This window comes from Cricetulus griseus, chromosome 6 (assembly GCF_003668045.3).
Source record: "Cricetulus griseus strain 17A/GY chromosome 6, alternate assembly CriGri-PICRH-1.0, whole genome shotgun sequence".
NCBI classification, from domain to species: Eukaryota; Metazoa; Chordata; class Mammalia; order Rodentia; family Cricetidae; genus Cricetulus; species Cricetulus griseus.
In genome coordinates, this window is record NC_048599.1 from 83,740,965 (window position 1) to 83,764,576 (window position 23,612).

Genomic DNA, 23,612 nt, shown 5'->3' on the forward strand with positions numbered 1-23,612 from the left:
TAACTCATGTAAAAAAAAAAAAAAAAAAAAGCATGCTGTGGTGGCTAACTCTTGTAATCCCAGCATTAGGGAGGTGGAGGCAGGGGAATTCTTGGATTTCCCTGGCCAGCTCAGGAGTGAGCTCTGGGTCAGAGTGGGATGCCCCTCTCAAAAAATATAATAAGAGTGGTCTTGGGAAAAACACCCACTGTTGGCCTTAGGCTTTGAAAGCCACTTATATGCACACACACACACACACACACACACACACACACACACACACACACACAGAGAGAGAGAGAGAGAGAGAGAGAGAGAGAGAGAGAGAGAGAGAGTACTATTTTGTCCACAACAGCTCAATGATGTGTGCACACAGTACTCTAGTGGGAAGGGAGACTGGTCATAGCAAATACAGCCCTTAGTGTTTATTGAACCATTTATACCTGGCCAGGGGTGGACTCAGCAATCATAGCGTTGCTCATGTTTCTGCAGTGTTCTTCCTGTGGCACAATGTAGTGTCATTCTGCTAGGGGTGAGATATGGGCCACTCCATATAAAACTGAGCTAGGTGGAGCTACACTGGGGTTTAAGCTATACTGGTTTTTAGGCCTGTTGCTGTCTGGCTGCAGAACCTGCCTCCTCTCTCGCCTCTTGGTCCCCACCATCTCCCTTCCTTCTATGCCTTCTCCTTCCTGCTTCTCTTGATTGGATCTTTTCTCCTCTTTCTCACCCAGCGTCAATTCTCTCTCTGCTTCTACTCAACTGAAGGAGAGCTGGCCCCACTGTGTGCTGACTGCAAGTGAGGCCCTGGCTTCACAGGGATGGAAGGCCAGCCTTCACTGCCCAGCTGCCCTGGCATGAGTTGCACAGTGAGATCTGTGTGCTCTGACAAGATACACCCCTTCCTCTACTCTCTCAGCCTAATGGAATTTATCCTACTGTAAATCATGGATCAAACCCCCACCCCCACCCCATGCTGCAGGCCAGGAAAGTGCTGCAGGCACAAGGTGCTTAGAGTCACTGTGTAGCCCTGTGGTTTGGAAAAGAGGCAGAAGAAAGAGGAGCCAGCAAAGGTTTCTATTTTAAGTTTTTCATCCAGTCCATGTTTTGTTCCAGAGAAGATTTAGGGCAGCCTAGCAAGGTCTATAAAATAGTTCACAGTGGGGTATTACAACTGAGAGAGAAGAAAGAAAAGTGGAGGTCTCACGATGGTGCCAGGAGTTAGCAGGCTGGGTCTCAGAGAAGCACAGAACTTCAGGCTTGTCCAGCAAGTAAGGAGGGGACATTTGAAACAGATTGGAGTGTGTGTTCTTGGGTGTGTACAGGTGAACAAGTGCTTTGCATGTGATTGTGTGCGTGTGTGCATTCGTGTATGTGCCTGTAGAGGCCAGAGCTTGACTTTGGGTGTCTTCCTCAGTCTTATGTTTTGAGACATTGTTTTCTCTTCCTGAACCTGGAATTCTCTGATTGGATAGAGTGTCTCATCAGTGAACCCTAGGATCCTTCTTCCTGGTTTCCCAGCCCTACCATGTACAGCTTTTCTGTGGGTTCTGGGGATTCAAACTGAGGTCCTGAGGCTTGTATGACAACCACTTTACCAACTGTGTGTCCTCATCCTGAACAAGTGCTTTTTTTGTACTTGTGTATTTAATGTCTACCAGTCTTTAACTATGAAAATTTCAAAGAGCCTGGTGTGGTGATGCACACCTGTAGTGTCAACACCCAGGAGACTAAGGCAAAGACAATCACCAGAATCTGAGGCCAGCCTGGGTTACATATTGTGATGTTGTCTGACAAAAATCCAAAACCCCAAACCAAACCAAAAAGCTTTTCAGAAAGATGTAAGAATATGTAATAAACACCTTGCTCTTAGGATCACCTGTTGCTACATCTTATAACATTTATGCATGTATTTATAGTGACGTGCATACGTGTGTGTGTGTGTGTGTGTGTGTGTGTGTGTGTGTGTGTGTGTGTGTGTGTGTGTCCAGACCTTTTTATGGAGTAGTTTAGGGGGCTGGAGAGATGGCAGAGCAGTTAGGAACATTTGCTGCTCTTCTAGAAGACCCAAATTTAGTTCCCATCACTTGTCTAACAGCAGCTCACAACTGTCCATCACCCTCTTCTGGCCTCTGCAGGCAACCTTAAGCACACGGTATGTGTATGTGTAAAAGTAAGTTTTTGTTTGTTTGTTTTTATTTTTAAGTAGTAAGAACACATGGAGCACCAAGTCTCTGTCCAAGCTACATTATTGAGCTCTCTCTAGCTCTCTCTCTCTCTCTCTCTCTCTCTCTCTCTCTCTCTCTCTCTCTCTCTCTCTCTTCTCCGCCCTCTCTCTTGTGTGTAATGTGAATGTGTATTTGTGCACATATGTGTACATGCCTGTGGAGGCCTGAAGCAGATATCCAATGTCTTCATCAGCAGCTCTCCACTTCATTTGCTGAGGCAGGGTCTGTTGCTGCATCTGTAGCTAGCTTTGTCTGGAATTCCCTGTGTTGGCTTCCTGAGTACTGCCACACCTTTTTTACATGGAGTCTGGGTATGTGAACTTGGTTCTTCAAAACTGTGCAGCAAGCATTTACCCACTGAGCCACTTCCTTAGCTCCAGTGATCTCTTTATTTTTCTCATGTTTGTCTCCAGCTTTGAGGGGACATCTTTGGTTACTGTTACTTTCTGGTGCTTTGCCAGAAAGGAGTATTTATTTACTTAGACAGTGGGCTTCTGTCCTTTGGTCACTGTCTCATGACAAGTAGTAGGAAATGATGGCACAAAATCAAGTCTTCTGTGTCATGAAACCTTAGTGTCATGAAACATGGCTTATTAGCATTTTCTGTAAAGGGCTAGATGACTCTCCCATTTTGTGGATCACAGTGTCTCTTGCAAGGACAGTTGTCCTTTAAGATGGTGCTATGTCCTGATAAACCCAGGACATACTCAGGTCACCTCCTCTCCCCAGCATGTCAGCTTGGTGACACAGTACTCTGTGCAGGATTGGTTGTCCCCTGTGACTGCAGAGGCACCAATATGGGACTCACAGCTGTTGCTGTTTGGAAAAACACCTCTAAACTGTGTCATGGTTCTTCATATTCATTTTTGCTTTTTCCTCTGGCCATTCCAGTTTACATTTGTGTTGCCACTAGGGCAGGCAGGTTCTCCAAGGTTTTTTCCTATCCTTGCTCAAAGCCCTTTCTGCTCCAAACCATCTTTGTCAATCTCACCTCATATACTTTCTGAGGTCCACTGTAGGCTCCTTTGCTTCCACAGGAGCCCACTCCTTACTCTGAGGAAGGGGTGGGTGGTTGGTTCTAAGACTGGTTCAGTGGGGTCAGGTGCCCTTCCCTGGCAGAATCCTGGGACTCTCAAGAAGAGTGGAGTGGTCAAAGGGCTCTGGGCAGTTCAGCTTATGTCTCTTCAACTGGATGGAAGGATGGCTTGGAGTCCATCATCTGTTCTGTCTTCCATGTATGAAACAAACATGCTTACTCTGGAAGACACCCCGGAGTTATGAGTGTTGATGTTCGGCAGGAAGGGTGCCTGTGGTGACAGGTGATAGGCTGGTTTGATTGTCCCCAGCCAACTTCACATGATTTCAGGAAGGGCTACAGAGTGTGAATATGTCAGACTTGTATGTAACATCTAGGTTCAAATAGGCCTCATTTACCACATCTCTGGGGCTTTTATTGTTATTGTTATCATTTAATTTTTTATTCTTCTCATATATTACATCCCAACAGCAGTTTCCCCAGTCTCTTCCCCCAGATCCACCCCTCCTCTGTCTCCCCTCATAAAAGAGCAGACCTTCCAGGGACATCAACGAAATCCAGCATATTATGCTACAGTAAGGCCAGGCACATACCATCACATCAAGGCTGGACAAAGCTGGAGGAAAAGGGTCCCATAAGTAGGCAAAAGAGTTAGCAACAACCCCTGCTCCCACTGTTAAGAACACCAAGCTACTCAGCCATAACATATATGCAGAGGACCTATGTCAGACCCCTTCAGTGTCTCTGATCTCTGCGAGTCCCTATGAGTCCTGGTCAGTTGATTCTGTGGATTGTGTTCTTGTGGCATCCCTGGCCTTCTGGTTCCCCAGATCCTTCCTCCCCCTCCTCCACGCGACTCTCTGAGGGCCACCTAATGTTTGGTTGTGGGACTCTGCATCTGCTCTCATCAGTTGCTGGATGAAGTCTCTCTGGTCTCTTGGATGACGATTCTGCTAGGGTGTGGTCACAGAACACCTTTCAGGGAAGACAAACTGTAGGTTGAAGGTTTTGTGGCTGGGTTGGTGTCCCAGTCACTCCACTTGAGGCCTTGTCTAGTTGCAGAAGATGGCCAGTTCAGGCTCTATGTCCCCCATTACTAGGAGTCTTTGCTAGGGTTACTCCTGTAGAGTCCATGGGGTTTCCATTACACTAGGTTTCCACCTTGTCCCCCAAATGCCCCCCCAATTTCAGTAGTTTCTCCAAGTATGTTCTCTCCCCTGCACACCTGATCCCTCCTGTTCCCAACCCCACCTGCTCCCTGTCCACCCACAAAACTATTCTGTTTCCTCTTCCCAAGGAGATCCTTGCATCCCCCTTTAATCCCGCCATGTTACTTAGCCTCTCTGGGTCTGAGAACTGTAGCATGATTATCTTTCATTTATGAGTGAGTGAATACCCTGTTTGTCTTTCTGGGTCTGGGTTACCTCACTCAGGATGATTTTTTTCTGGTTCCATCCATTTGCCTGCAAATTTCATGATGTCATTGTTTTTGACAACTTAGTAGTACTCCACTGTGTAAATGTAACACATTTTCTTTATCCATTCTTTGGTTGAAGGACATCTAGGTTGTTTCCAGTTTTTGGCTATTAGGAATAAAGGTGCTATGAACATAGCTGAGCAAGTGCCCTTGTGATAGGATGGAATGTCCTTTGAGTATATGCCCAGAAGTGGTACAGCTAGGTCTTGAGGTATATCTATTCCCAATTAAGTATTTTTTTAAAAAAAGACATATTATTTTTTATGGCAATGAATGCACAGAAGTAAAGAAACTCACCCTGATGGCAGTTCTAGGAAGAATCTGAAAGCACCAAACTCCAAGAGGCAGACAGAAAGGTGGGCAGTTGCTGAGAGCTGAGACACAGGGAAGCAAAGCACTGTCAGAGAGTACCAAGTGTTTATTATGTCCCTGAGTTATCGTAAAGCCTGGAATACACAGTGCTGTATCAGAGCTGTTGAGCGCAGTGCAGACCCATGGTGGACTCACAGTAACAATGGCCATTAAGGCAGAAGCAGCAAGAACCCCAGGGGGCAATGGGCATGGGCTGTGCTGATGTCTCATGGTATGTACTTCTTCTCAGATGCACACTGAGGGCTGCCTGTTACACATGCACACCAGTGGGTGTCCAGTCACACCTCAGTAACATGTTCTTACAAAAAGAAATGTGATAAATAGTAGTTTTAGAGCAGTAAAAGTAAGTGGTCATTGCTTTATTGGAATGATGATAATGGACTAAACTTCTGCAACTGTAAGCAAGCCCCAATTAATGCTCTTTTTTATAACAGTTGCCTTGGTCATGGCATCTCTTCACGGCCATAGCACAGTGACTAAGACAGAAGTTGGTAACAGAGACTGGGGTATTGCTGTGCCCGGCCTGATGATACTGTTTGTTGGAGGAATATGTAAGACTTTGGGACTTTGGACTAGGAAAGTCATTGGACCCTTTAGGGAGATTAATGGGCCATCTTAGTAGGAGCATGGAAGACAGCTGGAGACAGTTTTACTGTGGAGGCCCAGGTCAAGAAGTTTCAGAGCGAAAGAACATTAGTAAGTGGTCATGAGACTGTTCCTGTGGTATGTTGGCAAAGAATGTGACTGCTTTTTCCATTTGTCCTGAAAATCTGCCTGAGGCAAAATTGAAGAGTTTTTGGATTAATGGACCTGGCAGAAGATGTTTTAAGACAGCCCAGTCTTAAGTGTGTCCTGTGGTTATTAGTAGTCACTTATTCAGACCTATCATGAAAAGAAGCAAGCTGGACAAAAAGAAATACAAATGTGGTGTGGGAGCCTAGCCCTGTGCTCAGGCAGACAAACAGTTTAAAGAGAAGCTTGATGCTAAAAGTAATAAAGGGAGTGGTGACCTCAGTGTTAGACCCCCGAAAACTCAAGTATCCGGGGTCTCAGGCCAGGTTCGCGGTCACCCCAATCACCAGGCGGATTCGAGAGCTTGCTGCAAACTGCACGAGGCTTTATTGTAATTTAACGAACTAACCCCATGTTAGCTCGGGTCTTTCACCCACCCGCCATGGCTGACGGCTAGAAAAGACGGCTCCTAAGGTCTCCCCAAAGATCTTATAGGGCAGCGTAAGGGGAGTGTCTAGGGGTACGCACAGGCTTACGCACAGGCTCATGATTGGTGTGCCTCCAGGCTTGGAGGGCTTGCCCTGTGTTGATTGGTCAACTGGTTGTTATGGCTCATAGGCCCTCCCAGGGTGGTTGCTATGCTCTCTACGTCATTGCTGTGCGCTTGTCCGTAAAGCACACCCAGGGTCGTAAAGCATAGCGCCACCAGCTAACTTCCGATTGGCTCCTTGTCATGAGACAGGCATCTGACTTTCTAGTGACTAACCTCTGATGGGTTCCTTGTCACGAGACAGGCATCTGACCTCTACGTGACCAAGGCAGGTTTATGGCAAGCATGTGTTCGGCTGTAATGGCTGCCAAAAGGGAGCTGGTTCCTTCATCAGGAGTCAACCCGAGAATAAGACTCCACTCAGTGAAGGTTCTAACGTGTGAAAAGGATTAAAGGAAAGCTTCAGCAGTGAAGGAAACCATCAGCAACAGACCCCAAGATGTTGGATATGCCAGAGTCATGGGATACCTGCTGAGAAAACTGCAGCCCAAGGAGAGAGAGGTGTGTGTAGTCAACCAAGTTGGAAGGAGTTGGACATTAGACACAGAGATACAAAATTTGTATTTTGCCCTGCTAGGTTTTGGTCTTGCTTTGGTCTAGTCTTTCCTCACTATGCTCCCTTTCCTCTCTTATGGAATGGTGATGTGTATCATAAGTCATTGTATGCTGAAAGTTCATGATATGCTTTTTAATTTAATTTTATGGGGGATTACAATGAAGAGATTGCCATGAGTTTCAGAAGAGACTTGGAACTTTGGACTTTTAAATAGTGTTGAGATGGGTAGACCAGGGGACTTTTGAAGTTGGGCTGAATGCATTCCTGCATTATGATGTGGCTACAAAGCGTATGACAGACAGGGAGTGGAATGTGGTGGTTTGAAAAAGAATGGCCCCCATAGGCTTTTGTATTTGAAGGCTTAGTCACCCTGGAGTGGCACGATTTGAAAGGACTAGGATGAATAGGAAGTGTGGCTTGTTGAAGGAAAGGGGTGGGTTTTGAAGTTTCAAAGCCCGTGCAAAGCCCAGTATTGCGTTCTCTCTCTCTCTCTCTCTCTCTCTCTCTCTCTCTCTCTCTCTCTCTCTCTCTCTCTCTCCATATGGAGATCAGGATATAGCTCTCGGCTACTGCCTGCACGCCACCATGCTTCCCCACCATGATGATAAGGGACTACACCTCTGAAACTGTAAGCCCCTATTTAAATGCTTTCTTTTATAAGAATTGCCTTGTCATGGTATCTCTTCACATCAATAGAACAGTGACTATGACAACTGTTTTTACCACTTTGTCTCTAGAGTTTGTCACTCTAGCTGCTCCCCTGATGGCATTTACTGAGTGATTGAGTGCTTGAATCAAGAAAATTCTGAACGAGTAAAGCTAAGCCAAGGAACATCCCCCAGAAAACCTTGAGGCCTGAACCAGCCATGGAGGCTTCAGGCAGCTTCCGTGTCAGCCCCAGCCCATCTAGATCCTTCTGCTTTGTTGAAGCTGCAAGGGACAGAAAGGTAATTAGTACCGCCCTGTGTTGACTGGCAGACACCACTTGAGTTAACAACAAGGACCATTTAGTCTGCTTTTCCTTAATGGCAGTCACAGCTATGATGGTGATAGCCACCATTAACCTCATGCCCTCTGCTGTGGTCAAGGCTGCAAGGCTGCAGGGTTGGTCCTCACTGGTTTTACAGAGAAAATCGAGGTCTGCCCAGTGAAACACCTGCTGGAGTCCACACATGCGGCTCCTAAACTGTGAGCTGAGATTTTAGACCTTTGGGAGCTGTGACAAAGGTGTGCAATGTTGGCATAAGGACCCGACTCTGTGCCACTCCATGGAGGTTCCTGTATACTAGAGCATCTGCCATCTGGGGAGATTGTGGAGGGGAGGAAGGAGCCTGAGCCGCAGCATGTCTGCCTTTTAGTCTTGAATTGTGTGTGTGTGTTTGCACTTGTCCACGTGTATGCAGGTCCATGTGTTCATGTGTGTAGAGGCCAGAATTCAACCTTGGGTGTCGTTCCTCAGAGGTCCATTTTATTTTTGTTTGGTTTTTGAAACAAGGTTTTTCACTGGCCTGAGGCTTGTGGATTGGCTAGACAGGCTGGCCAGCCCCAGAGATACTCCTGTGTCCATCTCCCTAGTGTCAGGACTGCAAGGTTACATCACTATGCCCAGCTTTTTTATTTGGATTCTGAAGATTGCATTCAGGTCTTCATGTCTGAACAGCAAGCACTTTGCCAACTGGGTCATCTTCCCAGCGTCCTGTTTCTGAGACTGTAAAAGCGCAATGGCTGGTTAGGCTCATACACAGACAAAGGAGGAGAAGCACCCCCACTTCTCTCTCCTCCTTTAGCTCTAAAGCAGAGTTGAATGCTTGCAGAGTGCTGCCATGGCTGTGTGCTGGTGTGTTACCACCTGATGGTGATGGTGGGGCCACAGCCTGGTTCCTGGAGTGACAAAGCTCCTGACCCACCTTGCTCCCAACTCTTCCTTCCACCTGGATTCCCTGAATGCCAAGAAGGGAAGGGTGCCTTGAATGTGGTACTTCATTGCACAGAGAGTATGTGCCAGTTAGTTTTGATTATTCCAGCAAACTCCGAATGTGTGAGTGTGTGGTGCTGGGAATGGAACCCAGGGCATGCATGTGTTAGCTAAGAGATCCACTGTAGTGTTGCATCACCAGTGTCCATTGCTGTAACAGAATATGTGAGCTGGTTAAGTTGGGAACTGGGCTCCTAGTTTCAGTTGTTTAAATCTCTAACCACTTGACTGCTTTGCTTTGCAACCTGCTTCAAGGTAGCAGTATAATGGGTAGCATAGGGAAGCAGGCTATGAAGCCACATGGCCCCTGTGAGGAGACTAGCGTTCCATAAACACTTTGCAGGGTTTGTCTTCAGGACCCAATACCTCCTACTAGGCCCTGCCTCTTATAGTTTCCACAGCCTTTCAGTAGTGCTGAGCTAAGGACCAAGTTACTAACCCAAGGCCTTGGGGACAACAGGTGTGGTGGTGGGGGGCATCCAGGTCCTGGTGGTAGCCACACAGATGGCAGTCAATGTAGTGAAAGAGCTGGGGAGTGGTAAATTCTGAGTGTTACATTTTACAAATATGAAATTTGATGTCTTGCGAGTTTTGATGATGGCTGTGTCTCACAGCTTGTTTAGGGGAGTTCAGCAAGCTAACAGCTGGCCCTGGTTAGTGCAGGCTGGCTCCGTATACCCACTCATTACTAACATATCAACACTGTCAGGTTCTTTGGTTTTTGTCTTAGCTTGCTTTTTATTTAAAAGGTTCTTTGTTCCACCATCCACCAGGATACTACCATGTATGTACACTAAGTAAGGCAGCAGGGCTGCTACTGGGGATGGCAGTGCTCTGGGCCTTGTCTCTATTCCTTAGACCTGGTGAGGGATCCTCTCCATCATCTGACTCAAAGCTTACAGTCATACCATCAACAGAAATGATCTTTGTCACTAGGGTCTTAAAAAGAGTAATGGGATGCCATGGAACTAATGTGGTGTGGGGGTGGGGGGCAGGGCTGTGGCAGGAGAGAGTTTACTCAGATCAGGAAGGCCTGCAGGGTGACATAGTCTAAGACTCACAGATCAGAGGGGAGCAGGTATCACAGCACAGCAGGAAATGTTTTAATAAGATGTGGTCACTTGGGGGCCATTTCCGTGAGTTCTTGCCATTAGTTACTGCTTCTCGGCATTAGTTACTATACCAAGTACCCAACAGAAAAGAGGAAAGGAAGAAGTAGTTATTTTAGCCCAGGGTTTCAGAGGGATTTCAGATCACCCTAGCAGGGAAGGGCTGACAGAGATTGTGGTGGTGGGAGCATGTGATGAGATGCCTCCCATATAAAGCAGAGAGAGGGACCAGAGTGAGGGAACCAGAGTCTGCCAGCCAGGCCCCGCCTCCTAAAGTCTTCACACCTTTCAAAATAGTGCCACCAGCAGGAGCCCACACCTTCAAAACACAAGCCTGAAGGAAACATTCCAGACTAGACCATTGCATTTTCTAGATTTTTGCAAAATAGTGTTACATGTTGTTTTGTAGAAAAGGAACATGTGTGTGGCAAAAATGGGGTGAAGGGTCCCTGCCAGCTTCAAGTGGCTGGAAAAGAGGAAGGAGTTGGAGGCAGAGGTGGTCTTTACTTGAGATTTACAATTTTTATTTATTTGGTGTGTGTGTTGTGTGTGTATGTGTGTGTGTATACATGTGAGTATGCATGTGTGTACATGCATGTGTGTGTTCATGTTCTCATGTGTGCATGCCTGTGTGTGCATGTGAGTGTAGCTGTTTGGTCAGAGGACAACTGTCAGGGCTGGTTCTTTTCTATCTCCATTTGTGATCTGGGGACCAAACTCAGGTTGTCAGGCTCATGTCCTAGTTCCTATACCCACTGAGTCATCTTCCTGTCTCAACTTGGGATGTTTTTGAAGCAAAGGGCAAGATCTGAGGTGAACATAACTAGTGTGCATTCTGTTGGCCCTTACTGTCAGCTACATTGTCCTCTCATCATTTCTGAGTGTTTGAAATACTCCATGAGTATGATTCTGGTAAGAGTATGGAAAAGAGGTTCTGGGCATGGATGAAAGCTGGACTGGCTGCCCCTCAGAACGGGCTACAGCAAAGTGAGAGGCAGAGCAAGGATGGATTAGTAATTTCTCTCCTTACTCTGACAAAATACCCGTCATAAACAGCTAGCCAAGGGAGAGTTTATTTTTGGCTCACAGTCTCGAAGGTTCTAATCCGTTGTCTTTGGCTCCATTAGTCCTGGGCCTGTGGTGAGGCAGAACATGGCAGTAGGAGCCTGTGGAGGAGGATGCTCACCTCATGGTGGACAGGAAGCAGAGAGCAAGGAAGGGACAACCTGGTGTATCCTTCACAGCACTCTCCAAGTAGATCTTCCTCCTGGAGTTCTCAGCACTCCCTAAAATAGCACCACCAGCCAGAGACCATGTGCTCAACACAAGAGCCTGATATGCACACTTCATGTTCAAACCATAACAGGCCAAGGGCAGTCAGACAGGTGGGCAGGACTCAGGTGCACAGGCCTGAACGGTTACAACAATAAACATGGATGTCATCAAAAGCTCAATGGGTAAAACCTTGAGATGGAGAACTACATGGTCTGATTTTAATTGACAAACACTTGGCCTTGCATTTTGAGGAGAATGGGTAGAGTGTTAACACTGGTGCCAAGGGGCTTGTGAGGTTGCTCCCCAAATCCTCAGGGAAATAGCCTTGATCTAGCATATTTTTCTGCAATTAGAAAATTCTGTGTTATTTGTTAATTATACCTTATCTAAGCTGTGGAAACAAAAAAGAAGGAACATGTCACTGTGAATCCAAAGAGACAAATGAAAAAAAAAAAAAGACAGATCTTCAAAAGAATCAATGATATTTAAAGTGAAAAATATTTTTTAAACAAAAGATACTCTTAAAAAGGAAGTAAAGACACTGGGCATGGTGGTGAATGCCTGTAATTTCAGCACTCAGGAGACTGAGTAGGAGAGTTGAGAGTTCAAGACTAGCTCTGTCCCAAAAATGTTGCAAACCAAAATGAAAACAAAATATCAAGAAAGCAAGTGAAGTAAGAAATGAAAACTGGAGTAGGCACAGAGAGACAATTAGTGAACTGGGATAGAGCTCTGAGAAATTTTCCTTGACACTGCTCTGAAAGACAGAGTAAACCATGAAGAAGTAGCTAAAAACCAGAGAATTGAGTGAGCTAGTTTATGTATATTTAATAGAAATTCTTCCAGGAGAGATTGGAGAACATGAGAAGTTGTACTAAAAAACGTAAGAGCTGAGAATTTTCCAGAACGGAAATGTAAAAGTGCTCATTAAGAAGTAAAGAGAATTTTATAATCTCCACTTCAAAAACAAAACAAAACAAAAAAACCACAGTGCAAAATGTTAGCAAGTACTGAGCAAAGGGGAAGATCATAGACTATAAAAGATCCATAGTGGATTACTGTAGGTCACTTATAGCTTGGGTCAAGAAAGAACCAGAGACATTATTAGAGAAGCCAACACCTGTGCTCTCTGACGTATCTTCCTTTCTGAGTACCTCTCTTTCTGTTTTAACCTTCAAGCTTCAGATCTATATTAGAAATGTCTTTTAATGCCCCCCCTCCGAAAGGGCAGTCAGGGACAGCCTAGAATCCCAGGCCTCAACAGGTCTGAATACTCAGAATGATTGTAGACTATAGACATTTGGACACAACCCCACCCTAAACCCCAAGGGTCTTGAATATTTGAAGTTTGGGGGAAGGAGGTGCCCTTTCAAATCACATGTGCCCAGGGCCCCAGTGATGGCCCCCATCTCCCACAGACACTGCAGAGAGAGAAGAGCTGTGATCAGCTTTTGTCACACAGCCCCAACCTGTGGGGACTGGTGCTCCTGGGCCATCTTGCCCAGGATTCCATTACAGGTGAGAGGGCTATTGCCCTTCCCCTCAGGTCTTCTCTAGGGTCTCTAAGAGGATAGGAGTGGGTGAAGAGAAGACAACAAAGATTCTTGGCCACAGCTGGGATGATAGTGGGGACAGTGTAGGAGGACGGGGGAAGAGGTGAGGCTGAGGCTGGAGCTGGGCCCTGGCCTTAGTGAGAAGGAGCCCAGGCATGTGAGATCCCCTTCCCTAATGGCCCATTCTAGACAATCTCTCTGTTTTCCAGATTGTGGACAAGAACAACCGCTACAAGTCCATAGATGGGTCGGATGAGACCAAGGCCAACTGGATGAGGTAAGTCCCATCCCTGCCGGCTCCAGTGGGCTTCACTAGCCTCTGGAATGAGCCAAGGGAGTGTCTTGGGCTTCCAGGCTCCCAGAGATCTCCAGGCTGCTCCAGAACTGCTGCTGGCAGGGTTTGAGAGGACTGCCCTGTTCCCCCAGGATTTCATCAGCAGCTCCAGTGGAGAGACTGCGGCCAGACCAGTGGGCTGCAGTAATCCTAGAGGCTACAGAGGCCATGAGCTCCTGGTAGAATTCCTGCAGAAGAGGAGAATGTCCCCAACCTAGGATGGACCAGAGGCATTCTCCCAGGGCAGACTCTTGCTGCATGGGTGGTATCACTCAGGGAAGACCCAGAAACCATCGTATGGTTGTGTGGGAGTGGAGGCTCCTGATATCTCCAGCTCCCTTTCCCATAGGGCTCATACTAGGCTTGACTGCTGGCAAGAGTGGTTCTACTCTAGCCCCAGGCTGTGGCCCAGAAGTTTATATCAGAAGGGTTCTAAAAGTCTAGCCAGAAAGAGAACAGAAAATTGAACAAGGGTCACTCCTCAGGTGGCCACACTGAGTTGGGATCCAGGCTCAGAGCTGGCCTGTGTGCTATGTGTAGGTCCTACTGGTGGGTGTGTGTTAAGAAAAAGGTCAGTGTGGCCTCAGTACCACTTGGTGATCTCTATCTGGGACCCAGAGGTGGTGATAGGGGACTTAGATCCCGTTGGGAGAAAATGGAGCCCTTCCCAGACCCAGAGGCCCAGCCACATCATGGGTTGGAAGGTCTTGTCACCGTGTAGTTCTGGGAGTCTCAGATGGGTGACTCTTGGGGACTGATGAGGAGACAAGAGGTGGGGACAGCAAGGGATGTCTCAGGGAGTCTGAGCACATGAGGAGAAGCTGGTTGGAAGTGGAGAGTCATGAGAAGGTCCCTTGTATCCCTCTCGGTGGCCTCACTGCCACCTGTATGTCCTCAGAGCTGCAGCTGGCTTGCAGGGCAGTTTGGGTTCATCCTCTTATTGAGGATGCAGCTGTTCCCACTGCTACTGAACAGGTGCAGATCAGCACCCACACATTGCCTCCTCCTATACAAGCTGGCCAGATATCTCTGAAACCAGCACAGGAAGTTGGGTTTGACACTCCTAGCCACCTTCTTCTCCCTTTGCCCAAAATTTCAGGTCAGTCTGACAGTGTCTTGTATCCCTTATGCTGAGCACTGCTTCTGCTCAGATATAGGCTGGGCACTTGAGAGTAGGCCAGTCCAGCCATGCCCAATCCTGACCTCTGCATCCCTACAAGGCTCACACCTGCCACCGCATAAACGGCAGAGAAGTACAGACATGTGCTATGAGGGTCCAGATGGAATAGGAAGGAGCCTTTGACACGAGCCTTCAGAGGGGCCAGAACTGTGTTGAGGGCACCTGGAGAAAGTGGGCACAAGCCTTGCAGAAATGCTGCTAATGGACAGCACAGACCAGACAGACCCAGTCTGGGTCTTTGCATGAGTCACCACAGTCAGGTCCAGGCTAGCTGAAAGAGCATGTCTGATACATCCTGGTGTCAGGCTTGTGCAGTGTCACTTGCAGGGCTCCATGAACTATGGCTAAGAGATCTGTCCTGTCCCATGTTTCCTCCCATTTCTGAGCCTTTGCTTGGGGAAAGGGCTTTCTCATAGCCCCTTAGAAGACGCTGCCTCATCTCAACGAACTAAGCCATTGTTTAGCATGCCAGGGCTGCTGATGTAACTTGATTGAGGATGGATCTGGGACATCACAATTTTGCAATCTCTTTATAGTGAGTCTGATGTGGCCACTCAGGCTGACAGCCATTGCTCTGTGCTGGTGGTCGTGCCCCAGTGATGAACTGAGACCAGAGCAAGGCAGAGTCTCGCTCAAGTTCATGTCATCCATGGAAAAAGAAGGGCTGTGTCCCCGTGTCTCTGGACCTACAAGCCAGAGTTCTTGACCTGCAAACCAGGTTTTTTTTTTTTTTTTTTGCTAACACACAAGGGACCAGGCAGAGCATGGCTTCTTGTGGCTCTAGGTGGGTGAAGTGGGCTGGAGTCCACTTCTCCCACCTTGTTAGCATGACTCTGTCCTGATGCCCCTATACTGTCCAGACCCCAGGTGGTTTTTTGGTGGTCTTGGCTGATGTGTCCTGGCTTGGAAAAGTCCCAAGATCCAGTGGTTGTGTTTGGGTGTGGCTTTGCTTTTGGTAGCTCTTGTTAATTTACAGATACTCTTAGTTGTTCTCTAACAGATCAGTGGCTTGGGGATGATGTAATGGATAGATGCCTTATGAAATTAGTGGTGGGCCAGGCAAGGGATAAGTATTCATGTTTTGAGTGTTAACCTCTGCAAGCTCTATGTTAGGTGCTCCAGGTGCAGTAGTTCTCAACCAAGGGCTATTTTTGTGCCTTTGGAGAGCACTTGAGACATGCTTTCAAACATTCTAGATGGGCAGAGCTTCATGCATGGGTACTCCTGGTTTGCACTGGGGTAAAAGGTAAGCGTGTTATTGGACATTCCACATTGTACAGTAATCTCATCTCCTGACACAGACTCTGTGAGTGCCCACAGGGGCATAATTAGGGCCCTGCAGAGTTCACTCTAGTTTGACAGAGGCCCTGTGATCCCCAAGGATAGCCACAAGTCTGTCTGAGTACAAGGCCTTGTCCTGAGCCAGGGACCAATGTCCCCAGCTTTCCTTTATCTGATTACTCTCTATTGGCTGGGAGGAGAGAAAGAAGCCTGGAGGAACTGAGGACTGCTGATCTCCCGCTGTGGTTTTGGAAGCATCCATAGGTATGGGTTGAGATTCCAGTTTCCTTCAGCACCCTGGTCCCTCCTGGGTAGAACTTGCAAAGCTATAGTGAAAGGTGGATAGAATCACAATTTGAAAAGATTGGGTTCCAAAGCCAGAACAAGTGCAAGGTCAGGTTGAAGATCCTCAGCAAAATCGAAATTATCCTAGTGTCCTTCCAAGGGTAACATGTCTCTTGGTGGATGTTCATTGGTGCCTCACATCTTAACTGGAATGCCACAGCAGCCACCCATGAGGAGCCACTGGAGGTACCCCTGAAGGAGAAGAGCTTGTTTTCCCCTGCACATACACAGGGACATAGGGACATGAGGGACACCGGGAAAGGGAAATGAGCCACCAGTGAGAGAATACGCTTTCCTTGATTGCACCATGATGGACACTAGCAGCCAATGCCATAGGCCACTGCAGTCCGCAGTAGGGCTATTTTTATTTTCAAAATTTTTATATTTGTATGTGTGTGTACGCACATGTGTGTGCAGATGTCCATAGAGGCCAAAAGGGAGCCCATTGAAACTTGAATGACAGGCATTTGTGAACTCCCTCATGTGGTAGCTGGGATATGAAATCTAATTGGCTGTCAATGTTAACCACTGAGCCATTTCTCTAGTCCCTTAAGTTGTTAAGGCTCTTATATGTAGATGGAACCTCAGAAACTACTGTGGTTGGCATCCCCCCCCCTCTGGATGGGGAGAATGAGGCAGCAAAAGTTGAGTGAACTTGAATTGCCGGGTGCTCAAGACAGATGAGAGGTATGGTAGCCCTACCCTGTAGTCACTGGGTTCCTTCTGCCTCTTCTTCCTGCCTTTCCTCTGAGGAGGAGGGAGGGAGAGGCATCACTGTAGAAGGAGGGTGTGTGGTGGAGCCTAGGTGGCCACAAATGTTCCCTGGCTTCCCAGATGGGGCCTGTGATTAGGAAGAAGGACCACCCTCACTGACGGTCATTTACCCAATTATGCTTTGTGGGATATTCAACCCAAGGAACATGCTGCCCCTGGCGGAACGTAAGAGGAAGCCTAAATTCTCCAAGGAGGAGCTGGACATTCTGGTCACAGAGGTGACCCGTCATGAAGCGGTTCTCTTTGGGAGAGAGACCATGCGACCATCCCATGCCGACAGGGACAAGATTTGGGAAGGCATAGCTCGGAAAGTCACCTCCGCCAGCCAGGTCCCCCGCTCCATCAAGGACATTAAGCACAGATGGGATGACATGAAGCGCAGGACCAAGGACAAGCTGGCCTTCATGCGGCAGTCACTGTCGGGTCCAGGGATCGGGGGCCACACTCATCCCATCATGCTCACTGCCCACGAGAGGGCCATCAAGTCAGCCCTGCTCACTGGCCAGGCTGGGCACAGCTTCCCCAGGGCAGAATTGGATGGTATCGACAGCCCCCCTACCAGCTGTGAGTATCACTGCCTGTCCATGGCCTGAGTGTGGGGGCTTGCTTCCTCATGTGCACACCTTCCCTTTCTAGCCCCCCCCAGCCCCTCTCCCCCGCCCCAGTCTCCCTAACTCTTGCCATGCCTGCATCCTACTCGTGTCCCATTTGCAATTCTTGTGCATTCATTCTGTGCTAGAAGCTGGCTTGGAAGCAAGAAGGACAGGGCTGCATCTAAAACCTACACAGACGCTTGCAAGACTAAAAAGCTTCAGATGTGTCCAACTTCCGGCTTGAGGGCCGCATTCACATAGCTACGAATGTAGCCTGAGCTAAAGCATAAGGTTGCTTAAAATATTACAAGCTATTTATTTATTTATTTGTGCATTGAGCAGAAACTTTGTAGGTGACCTCGTTGTGTTGCAGTGTCAAAAGGTTAGACATACCTGCTTGAATTAGATTATTGCTCACCCTTAGAGGGAGGATAAGGGCTGACCCAGTCCAGGACATCCCGATTGTCAGCCTAAGGCTTGTGCGATACCCAGGGCCCACTTGGGGTCTGCTGCTCTGCAGCAGTGGGGCCCAGTGTCTTCAGTCTGTGTTGGGTATGCAAACCATATGACAGGAGGTGCTGAAGCTGTAAAAAAAGATCAGGCTAAGCCTGGCCGGGGAAGGCGTTTGAGGGGTGAGGAAGAGTTAACCAGGCCTGGTGTGAGGAGCAGAGGAGGGGAGGGGAGGGCAAGCAGGCTGGGAACAGCATGTACAAGGCCCACATCAGGAAGGCGCTTGGCACGTTCCAGGAACTGCAGAAGCCAGGGAAGCCCCAGCATAGCCGGCAGGGGGAGGGGCACCACCACAGCAGCCAAGTGGCAGGGCTGGGCCAGGGAGAGACCTTCCTCCGTGGTTGCCTGGTCACTTTGTCTGCCCTGTCCTCTGCACTCCAGTCGTCTGCGTTTGGTCTACTTTTCTTCAGCCCATGTCTCTTGGTGCTCATCCTAGACTGGCTAGGCTCCCTCCCTGTTCTCTTCTGTCTCCCTGGTCCATCCCTTCTGTTTCCCTGTTGTCCTACCTTCTTGCTTCCTGGGACTTCAGGACAGCCTTTCTAGTTCACCAGAAGGGGGAGCCATTGGAATCCCTCCCTGAAGAACTCCACCCCTTCCCTCCCACCTCTTTGCACGTCCACACCCACTCTCATCTGCTGTCCTCACTGGAGGCGGGTGAGCAGGGCTGGAGACGCCAAGGAGGCTGTGGGGACCAGCACCCAGCCAGCAGGAAGGTGGTTCACAGAGTCGGCCTTCCTCCCTGGCCCCTTGCCATGGAGATCTGCTCATTTCCTGTTTGGCTAGGGCCTCTGACAGGTGGCCACTCACAGAGTCGGCCTCAGGAGTAGAAAAGTGTTCATGATGAGGCGGACTTCCTTGTTAGCCAGCTGAGGAAAACAATCTTGCAGAAAATGGAGGTGCCCCTGAGACATCAGAACCAGACTTGAGCCTGGGTCTGCCAGGGTTTGCTGAAGCCTGGGGGGTGGGTGGGGGGCAGCATCCAGAAAAGTCTGTTTCTTGAATCCTGCCCTGCTCACCCCTCCATCTCCTAGACATCAAAGATGATGAGGTTAGCAGAGGTAACTTGGGCTGCAGGAGCCCCCATATCTACCAGTAGTCACCAGTTTTAGCCTGAGGGCTTGGAAAGGGGATAAGGGCAGCTCAGAGTGCTCCTTCCCACCCTTTCTGGCATCTGCTTACTGAGCATGCTCAGGAAGCACTAGGCTCTTATTGTGCCAGCCCCATGAGATCCCAGGGAACTTAGGAAGGAGAAAGCCATGTAGAGGAGTAACTTCTCGGGAGGTTACTCTGACTTTTTGCCCCACACCACAGACAGGAGGCTTTCCCTTGCAGCAAGATGAGTCTTTCACAATGTTTATTTCTGCTTTGGGAGTCTACCTCATACCATGGCCACCTGAAAGTAGAGACCCCTATGCTCAGGGTCTAGGGCCCTTCTCTGTAGCGCTTATCGAGGAGGACTTGCAATCTGTCTTACAGGCACTCATGGGTAGGTCATGATGTGCCTGACCTGGCAGCCCACCTTGGGGGACAACAGAGTTGGTCACTTGTCCCACATTATCCTGCTGATTACTGTATCAGCCCTTCCCTCCCATCTCCAGCCATTTGGCATCACCCAGCAGTGATCTTTAGGTCAGGATTCTAGCAAGGCCACAAGGTGGCTCCAGACAACTTTGGAAGCCTCCCCTGTGGAGGCTGGGGCTCACAGAATGGCTTAGAACTCAGGGTAATGCTCTCAGCTCTGCAATACAATGTAAGGTCTGGAATTTCATAGCCTAACTAACTGCCCAGCCAGGGGCTCCAGGGGGTTCTGCAGAGCAGTCGCTGTTGTTCCTTTGAACCAAGTAAACTGCAGGATTGCAGTGACACCATCAAGGTCATGAGCCTTTGGAGTGGTGTGCCTGCCACTGCAACTGGGGCCTCCCAGTCCTTGGACTGAACTCCTTCCCTGGAATGTGGCAGCTTCTGGGGGAAGAAGGGAACCAGCTCTCACTCAGCCTTCTCCCAGTACCTGGCCCGCACACCCCAGGGATTTAGGAGCTGGCATTTCTCCATGGGCAGTGCCAGTGTAGACTGAGGAGTGGCAGGGGTGGGCAGTAGTGAGTTTTCAGAGGTGGGCCCATGACCGGGGCTGCCCTGTTCTCCCTGTTGTAATCATCTGTCCTTCTCTCCTTGTATGCCCCAAGATGATGAAGATGAGGAGTCTCCTGGGTCCTCACGGCATCCTCTTCAGATGCCCCTACTACATCCTCCAGAAGAAGAGGCCCACCTGGCCAGGCCCACGCTGCTCTGCTCATCTTCTTCCTCAAAGCAGACCCAGATATTGGGCCCTAAGCCAGAGGTCCTGCCCCATCCCTCACCCCAGGCCCAGTCCTGCAGGACCCCAGAGCCTCATCCCAACTCACCAGCCATGGGCCTGGACTGGCATCTCCTCCATGCCTATGCCCAACAGACAGAAATGTTCCAGCAGTTTTTCCAGGAGCTGGTAACTGTGCACCAGGACATGGCTGACAGCATGAATGTCATCAGCCAGGCTATGACTGAGCTGAACAGCCGTGTTGGTCAGATGTGTCAGGCACTGATGGAGATCCGGGATGCAGTCCAGGCATCTCAGCGGGGGCCAGAAAGGGCAGCCCCCATGGACTCCATTTCCCAGGCTCAGGAACCCCTGCCGGACTCTACACCAGATTCCCCAGAACCAGCCCCCACACGGACTACCAGGTCTCGGAAGAGAAAGAGCAATTTCTAAACTGGCCAGTTTGCACAAGGAGGAGCTCTGGCGGCGGTGTCTGGCTTTAAGATGGGGGAGTCTCTTGGGTCCAAAACCAAGACTGATGGATGACCCTGGGCACAGTGATCCCCTCACCTGGTGCAGTCCAGCTTCCTGTGCTGTAACAGAGCAACAGAGCATTGTACAGGTCCTCCCCTTACCTCAGGAAGATACTCAAGATACAAGAGAAGCTACCTGCTTGATGCTTGCTTGGCCTAGAGGGTTGCTCTCCTCACCACCTGTATCCTGTATCCTGTGGAGCAGGCCATGCTGGGGCATGAAGCAGCATCCCAAAGAATCTTGCTTCCAACTCAGGGCTGCAGCAGAGCTGACCTCCCAGGTCCCGATTCTGCACTTTCCCAGGTGGTTCTGCCTGTGGGTGGGTGGAGCTAGCTCAGCCGGGTGGGTGGGGCCCAGCCTTGGCCCAGTGCTTGCCCTGCTGCTGCTCAGCTGCTGTGCTTGCCTTTTGTGGAGGGAAGGAGAGTGGGACTTGCTGATGAGGGGAAGGAGATGATCCTGCATTTTTAGCACACTGTAAGCTTTTTCCCAAGCCTGTACGTGGCAGGCCATCTCAGGGAGTTTTCTGAACAGTGAGGAGGCAGTCAAGTCAGTCTTTACAATTGCTGATTGCTGGTCATTCTGATCATTGTCATGCATCTCAGGGGTCAAAAATGACACAGCCATTCAAGAGGCCAATTCTAGAGGGCTAATAAATGTTCTGCCTCTGCCTCAGCTTCTGCACTTGAAAGAGGGAACAAAACCTGCATGGAGATAGATGAGTCTGCTAGCCTACCATGGCCCCAGTTCTCACAGCCAGTGGTGGGGAGATCCAGGGCCCAAGTCTCAGGAGCCAGCAGGCAGACTGTCCACTCACTGACTCCTAATAAGGCCCAAACCCAATAAGGCTGTGTGCAGCCCACCTCCCAGCATGTCTTGCCTCTGCTTGCTTGGGCTGTGTAGTCACTTAGCCATATACACTTCTAGCTTTGTGTTTTGATTAGGGGGCATGGTCAGAGAGCTGGGTTCTTAGATTTAGGGAGGGAGACCAAGCTGAAAGCTTAGCTCTGATCTAGGTGCAGCTTTGTCCTTGCTCCTTGGCCTGAGGCTGATCCCAGCAGACCTTTTGCATCCTCCCCCTTCCCTGAGAGACTAAGTGGGGCTGGAAGCCTCCTGGACCTAGTGCCTGCTGAGGCTGTCGCTAGAGCTGTTTAGATACACACCCCATACTTTGTCCTACATGAGGGATTGGACTGATGGCACCTGCCATGTCCCTGGACCCTGGGCTCCATTGCCCCAGTTTGTGGTTCTTTGGGGGTTCCTGCCTCCTCAGATTGAACATTGTTTTGTCCAGTAAATAGCCCAGTGCCTGGAATTGCCCTGCCTACCCATGCTGGAACCCAGATAGCCCTCTCAAATATTTTTGTTAAGATGGCAATAAAACAAAATGGATATCACACTTTGAACACAGCCAGGCTCCAGATCTGTTTTTGTTTTGTTTTGTGTTTTGTTTTTGGTTTTTTTTTTTTTTTTTTTGGTGTGTAGTTTCTTTCTTCACATCCCAAGGAAACCTATGAGCCCCCAGAGCAGGGATTAGATGCTTAAGGGAAAATGTATGGGGGAAAGGGCTCTGTGACCCTTGCATTCCCTGGATTCCATAAGCTCCCCGTGGGCATGCCCAGACCCATGCTTGGCCCTCCAAAGGAAAGACAGGTACTTGTAGGCTAAAGGCAGCTAAGCATCCATGCATGCTAGGTCAGCTGTACTTCATTTTCCTGCACATCAAAAGTGACATAGCACTTAGTGAATTTAACCTTAGGGTTTCCAGGGAGAGAAATAATTTCTGGATAGAGACTTGAGAGGCTCCTGGCTGTCCAGTAGGGGCCATCTTGAATGAGACACACCACTGATCTTGGTAGCTGTCTGTGAAAGGCAGGGCCCTGCCTGCCAAGACCCAAGACCTCCCAGAGGAACAAGAATGGGTTCCTTTAGCATTCATCAGGAGTGTGCCCACCACAGAGCAGTCTTCTCACTTGTCATCAGCCTGGCTTGTCTCCAATTAGAGAGAAAGCTTCCTCAAATCAGGAATATCCTAGTTGCACGCTGTAATATCCTTTCTGGAAAGTTCTTAGCTACATTTGGCTTTGGAACCCAGACCATTCTCTAAGTTCTGGCCAAAATGCATAACCTTGGAAATCAAGATAGCAATTTGCAGGAGATACCAGACACACTGTGCAGCTGGCCTGGGTCTCCTCTGACTCTCAAGATCTGTGTGATTGGTTGGCCTCTACTTCTGATATTGGGGAAGAAGAGGCCAAATTAGAGGCCATAAGCCAGAAATAAGGTCAGAGTCCAAGTGATAGTGGTCAGTTTGGCCAATGCTTTCTGCTTTGGTGTCTTGATGGCTATGGGGAAGAGGAAATACATGGGAAGCTTGTACCAACCTCCCAAAGGGAAGCCTTGACAGAAACCCTTAGCACCCAAAGACAGTATTTTACAGAGGCTGGGCTACCACCTGGATAGTGGGTACCAGAGACCTAATCCAGTGACATCACAGAGCCCAGGCTCTTCTCAGCCAGTCTTCCCATTTCTGTCTCCCTGGGCAACTTCTTTTCTGCTGGAAAGCTGTGTTGGCCTAGCCTGGCCTGTGTTGGTCCTATTAAACAAAGTGGCCTCCATGGGCCATTTTCTTTCTTATGTTGGAACCCATAGTCATTTCCTGACCCAGCTAGAAAATATGGTACACTTGATAAGACCCAGTGGGTGAGGCCTGAGAATTGTCTCCCCATGCTTATCTGTCCAGTACCTACGGCCAGTGAGGAGACAGGACTGAAAACAATGTGTTATCTTCTGGAAAGATTCAGTCCAGAACCCTTGCCCTTGCCACCACTGCCTGTCATCTTTCAGTTACTTCTAGAGTGCCTAAGTCTGAACAGACAGCAGTCAACTCTGTCTCTACAGGACAGCCTGGGCCAGGCAGTTCCAACTC

At 48.9% G+C, this 23,612-nt stretch overlaps 1 protein-coding gene across 2 annotated transcripts in view; it reads left to right on the plus strand.

Annotated features, from left to right (window-relative positions):
• Prdm11 (PR/SET domain 11) overlaps window positions 1-23,612 on the plus strand; it is a 41,974-nt gene that overhangs the window by 6,940 nt on the left and 11,422 nt on the right. For both annotated transcript variants that reach the window (XM_027422444.2, XM_027422445.2), the window contains exon 4: window positions 13,052-13,119. In XM_027422444.2, coding sequence (XP_027278245.1) covers window positions 13,052-13,119 — 68 coding nt within the window. The remainder of the gene's footprint in view (window positions 1-13,051; window positions 13,120-23,612) is intronic.